The 6,101-nt window shown below is 41.8% G+C and overlaps 1 protein-coding gene across 1 annotated transcript; it reads left to right on the top strand.

Annotated features, from left to right (window-relative positions):
- Positions 1 to 237: 237 nt before the first annotated feature.
- Positions 238 to 5,855, top strand: LOC112898107 (the record flags this gene model as incomplete). Its single annotated transcript, XM_025966504.1, has 8 exons — positions 238 to 1,080; positions 1,492 to 2,961; positions 3,300 to 3,313; positions 4,253 to 4,483; positions 4,565 to 4,699; positions 4,799 to 4,939; positions 5,120 to 5,244; positions 5,335 to 5,855. Coding segments are annotated over 8 exons (3,480 nt in total), but the record flags the coding sequence as incomplete, so codon positions are not given.
- Between the last annotated feature and the right edge of the window lie 246 nt (positions 5,856 to 6,101).

Below are 6,101 nucleotides of genomic sequence, written 5' to 3'. Positions count from 1 at the left end.
GTTTTATTGGTGGATTCTCTCAAGTTTAATCTCTTAGCGGTCACTCAACTTTGTGATTTTGGATATAAGTGTAGTTTTACTAAAGATGATGTTGTAGTGACTAGCTTGGATGGACTAAATCACATCTTTACGGGGTTTAGATATGAGGATGTATATCTTGTGGATTTTGCTACTAAAGAGGCAAACTTGTCTACATGTTTGTTCACTCAATCATCTTTGGGTTGGTTATGGCATAGAAGACTTGGTCATGTTGGCATGAAACAACTCAACCGTCTCATAAAGCATGATTTAGTAGTTGGCTTGAAGAATGTAAAGTTTGAGAAAGATAAATTATGTAGTGCATGTCAAGCCGGAAAGCAAGTTGCAAATGGTCATCCCTCTAAGAGTGTCATGTCAACCGAAAGACCATTGGAATTATTGCATATTGATTTATTTGGTCCTACAACATATAGAAGTATTGGTGGAAATTGCTATTGTCTTGTTGTAGTGGATGATTACTCAAGGTATACTTGGGTTTTCTTTCTTCATGACAAAGCCGATACTTATGATATATTCAAGAAATTCTTGACAAGGGCCAAAAATGAATTTGAACTCAAGGTGAAGAAAGTGAGGAGTGATAACGGAAGTGAATTTAAAAATACAAGAGTTGAAGAATGGTGTGATGAGAAAGGAATCAAACATGAATTTTCAACCAAATATACTCCGGAACAAAATGGTCTTGTTGAGCGGAAAAATAGAACCTTGATTGATATGGCAAGATCAATGCTCTCCGAATACAATGTTTCCGATAGTTTTTGGGCTGAAGCTATCAACACGGCATGTCATGCATCTAATAGATTGTATTGCCATAGATTCCATAACAAGACCCCATATGAGTTGCTCATTGGAAGGAAACCAAATATATCATATTTTAGAGTATTTGGTTGCAAATGCTATATTCTCAAGAAGGGAACTCGGTTATCAAAGTTCCAAAGCAAATGTGATGAGGGTTTTCTTCTCGGGTATTCATCTTGTAGCAAGGCTTATCGGGTCTACAATAAAATGCATGACATTGTTGAAGAAGCATATGATGTTGAATTTGATGAAACAAATGGGTCTCATAGTGAACAAGAAAATCTTGATGATGTGAGAAGTGATGGCTTAAGAAATGCTATGAAAAATATGTCAATTGGTGATGTTAGACCAAGAGAAGAAGATGAAGGTGATGATGGCCATTCTATCTCTATTAGAGTTAATCCTTCAACTTCTATCTCAAATGATCAAGCACAACAAGTTGTACAAGATTCTAGTAATGATGATCCTCAAGTACAAGATCAAATTGGTTCTTCAAGTGCAACTTCCCCATCAACTCAAGAACCCGTTGTTCCTCAAAGGACTCATCATATTCTTGCAAAGGATCACCCCGTGGATCAAATCATGGGTGATATTAGTAAGGGTGTCCAAACTCGATCTCGCATCGCTTCATTTTGTGAACATTATTCCTTTGTATCTTTTCTTGAACCTAACCGTGTAGATGATGCATTGAGAGATCCGGATTGGGTGAATGCTATGCATGAAGAATTAAACAATTTCACCCGGAATCAAGTTTGGGATTTAGTTGAGAGGCCTAGAAATTATAATGTCATTGGCACTAAATGGGTTTTTAGAAACAAGCAAAATGAAGATGGATTGGTTGTGAGAAACAAGGCAAGATTGGTGGCTCAAGGCTTCACTCAAGTCGAAGGTTTGGATTTCGGTGAAACTTTTGCCCCCGTTGCTAGACTAGAAGCTATTAGAATCTTATTAGCTTATGCTTGCTCTCACAACATAAAACTTTTTCAAATGGATGTGAAAAGTGCTTTCTTAAATGGCAAAATTAGTGAACTTGTTTTTGTTGAGCAACCTCCCGGTTTTGAAGATCCCAAGAAACCAAATCATGTATATAAGCTCTCTAAAGCTCTTTATGGTTTGAAGCAAGCTCCACGAGCTTGGTATGAAAGATTGAGAGATTTTCTTATTTCCAAGGGATTCAAAATTGGTAAGGTTGACACTACCTTGTTCACTAAAACCATTGGTAAGGATTTGTTTGTTTGTCAAATTTATGTTGATGATATTATCTTTGGCTCAACTAACCCAAGTTTTTGTGAGGAATTTGGTGAAATGATGTCTAGGGAATTTGAAATGTCCATGATCGGTGAATTGAGTTTCTTTCTTGGACTTCAAATCAAGCAACTCAAGGAAGGCACCTTTGTGTGTCAATCAAAATATGTAAAGGATATCTTGAAGAAATTTGGTATGGAAAATGCAAAACCAATCAAGACTCCTATGGCTACCAATGGGCATCTCGACCTAGATGAGGGAGGTAACCCGGTTGACCAAAAGCTTTACCGCTCTATGATTGGTAGCTTGCTTTATTTGACCGCATCTAGGCCCGATATCATGTTTAGTGTTTGCATGTGTGCACGATTTCAAGCCGCACCTAGAGAATGTCATTTGACCGCCGTCAAAAGGATTTTGAGATACTTGAAATATACTCCTAATATTGGTTTATGGTATCCTAAGGGCGCTCACTTTGATTTGGTTGGATTCTCGGATTCGGACTATGCGGGGTGCAAGGTTGATAGGAAGAGCACTTCCGGTGGTTGTCAATTTCTTGGAAGATCGCTTGTCTCTTGGTCTTCAAAGAAACAAAATTCCGTGGCTCTCTCAACCGCCGAAGCGGAATATATTTCGGCCGGAAGTTGTTGTGCACAATTGTTATGGATGAAGCAAACTCTTCTTGACTATGGTGTGAAATTTGATGAAATTCTCTTGTTGTGTGATAATGAAAGTGCCGTGAAGATTGCTACTAATCCGGTTCAACATTCAAGAACCAAGCATATTGATATCCGTCATCATTTTCTTAGAGACCATGTGAACAAGGGCGATATCAAGATTGATGGTATTGGCACGGATGATCAATTAGCCGATATATTCACTAAGCCCTTGGATGAATCTCGGTTTTGCAAGTTGAGAAATGAGTTGAACATCATTGACTTCTCAAATATGGCTTGAAAACTAGCACATGTGACATATGGTTCTTCCATGTTTTCTTTGTTTAAATTTTTTGAATTTTTGTGGGATTTTTTGAGCCATTTATGACTTTTCATGATTTCACTCGATTTATTTTTGAATTCTTGTTATCACTTGCTCATATGAGAGTTTGGAAGGTTTTCATGCAAGATTTGAGATTTTTTGATTTTTATATGAGCAATGATCCCATATTGAAGTTGGAATTGTGAAAATTGGCTGAATTCTGAACAGATTGAAATTTGGTTCAGCGGACGGTCCGCGGGTAAGAGGCGGACGGTCCGCAATTTATGAGGTTAGTTCAACAGAGACACTGCAACTTGTTCTGGGCCGCAGAAGTTATGAAGCGGACGGTCCGCTTGTAATTGGCGGACGGTCCGCAGGTCATGTGAACCGATCAACAGAGAGCCTGCAATGTTATTTTGGGCCACAGTGTTACGAAGCGGACAGTCCGCTGGTAAGCGGCGGACGGTCCGCGGGTCATCACGATTGATCACCAGACGCTCTGCAGAACTGATGTCAACAACAAAATTTGGAAGCGGACGGTCCGCCTGGAAGTCGCGAACGGTCCGCCACTTGACAGAAAGATGGGGCCGACCAGTGTTGCCTTATATTGGGCTGTCTCTTTCTCTCCTCTCACCAACCCGAGACATTCTCTCCAAAAGCTCTCTCTCTTTCTCTCTCAAGCACGTGGGGAAGACTTCAAGGTCAAGGATTTTTGGCGTGATTCGCGGACAGTCCAAGCACATCCCCGGACTCTTCTCGTGATTCTTCATCATGTCCTCTCGGTATTTCGATGAATCCCTAACTCTTGTTCTTGGATTTACTCATTGGAAAGAGTTAGGGTTAGTTGCTCCGATCTATTTTTGGGCCATGGATTCTTGCAAATAGTTGGGGCATTTTGTTCCTAGTGATGAGGAGATGGTGTAGTTTTATTTCGGTTGGTGGATTTGAATCCAAACTCAAATTGTGGATGGATCGAATGTTGGGGCGACTGCTGTGTTCATGCGCTGAACAGATGAGTCGCGGACGGTCCGCGGTCAGTATGCGGACGGTCCGCTTCTACAAGCGGACGGTCCGCCTGTGTACCGCGGACGGTCCGCTGGTGGCAAATTTTTCAGCAAAGATTCTGAATTGACTTATATGGTTATGGATTGGATTTCTTCCTTTTGTAATTGTTCTTATGGTCAATTCTCAATCTCAGGCCACCTCGGAAAATTCTCAAGGCATTCACCTCAAAAATCAAAAAGGCTGGGACATCAAAGCGGCAACGAGATGGTGATAACTCCGATGATTCGGACTATGATCCTCATCCTAGTGAGATGGCTGCAGCATCCTCAGTGGGTGGTGTTGGTGATGAATCTTCAGATGAGGAATTAGAGGATTCTAAAGATGATATTACTGTTTTGATGGGGCTAGATCTTCCTAGCCGACAGTGGACTGCTGAAAGCTATGCAAATGCTAGAGCAGTGAATCAGTTCGACATGCCTCGTGACACCAACATCCTCTTTTTCAGCACCAAGGTACAACAAGATGCTTACTTCGGTCATCTAGTTAAGAAAACTGTGTTCAAACATCAAACTATTGACCTGGGGTATATGCGATCACATCCTGTCATGACTGATCTAGTGGATAGATTTGAGGAAATGGGGTTAGCTAATTTTCTGCAACATAGATGTGATTGGAATGAAACTGTCATACGCCAGTTCTATGCCACTCTAGAAATTGACATGGTAGCTGGTATATTTAGATGGTCCACTGGGAAGAGAACATATTTTGCCACATTTGCTCAGTTTGCTGCAGCTAATCAGTTGGACTATGATTTCATCACTAGTGAGCAAAGCATGAATGTCATCTTAGAAAATCCTCTAGATGAGAATGACTACCCCATGTATTATGAGCCTGCACATCTTGGTATAGCCAGAACCTTTGGGGGGACTCAGGGTCTGAGGCATCATCCTGCAGTGATCAATAAAATTGCAAGAGTCACATTCATGCCTAAGAGTGGCAACAAGGACAAAGTTAGAGGGCTCTATTGGAATGTGATTTCTCATATCATGAATGGAAATAGGATTGATGTCATTGCTCTCATCATGGATCAGCTGGCAGATTTAAGGCTTAATATGGAAATGAACTTATACTTTGCTCCGTACATCATGTCCATCATCAAGGAAAAGACATCATTTAGAGGTGTTTGTGAGTGCAAGCATACTCCCTTCCGGCCATTCAAGAATGACCATGCTTTTCTTATGAGGCCGTTGACTCCTTTCCCTTGGGATGCTGAAGCACAGGGGCATGGTGGTCATGATGATAGTGACGATGATGCTCACATAGGAGCAGCTGCAGCACAGCATGGCATGCCACCACCGCACTCTCCAGTACAGCAGCAGTGGGCTCCTCCAGCTGGCTATTTTGATCCTTACTTTGCATCTATGCAGGAGAGCCTATCCTCTCAGATTGCTGGGTTGACTAGTCAGATGCAGAGTCAGATGGACCTCAACTTCCAGAACATGCAGCAGCAGATGTTCCAGCCCATGATGGCTCAGATGCAGGGGGTTCAGGAGAACTTACACTCAGATATAGCCGCTCTTGATGCGCGCTTTGAGGATTTGCCTTCTTCTGAGCAGTTTGAGCAGCTTGAGCATAGGCAGCAGGATCTAGAGCAGCGCTTTGATACCTTCAGCACAGCTTTCACCGGGTTTTCTGACCACTTCTACTCAGTGTTCCCGGCTCCAGTGCCGCCTCCAGAGTTCTACCCACACCAGCCGTTTTACCCACCACCACCTCCTCCGCCGCCGATGGATTGATCTTTCTGGCAATTGATGCCAAAGGGGGAGAAGGACCTTTGGAGTGCTTTGATCTAGGGGGAGCTCATGGATTTCTCATGGAACTCATTCGCTTTTCGCTTCCGTTTGCCACTCATATTTTATTTGTGTTGAACTCTATTGCATGGACTTATGTTTTATATCCTGTGTGGATTTGGCTTGTAACTTGTGATGAACTATGTTGTTTTGAACTACTTCTATTTACTTATGTTCATCTTGTGGTTGTGA

The sequence above is a fragment of the Panicum hallii genome, chromosome 6, assembly GCF_002211085.1.
Source record: "Panicum hallii strain FIL2 chromosome 6, PHallii_v3.1, whole genome shotgun sequence".
NCBI classification, from domain to species: domain Eukaryota; kingdom Viridiplantae; phylum Streptophyta; class Magnoliopsida; order Poales; family Poaceae; genus Panicum; species Panicum hallii.
Note: the sequence above shows the minus strand (reverse complement) of the source record. Positions and strands in the feature narration are given on the sequence as shown.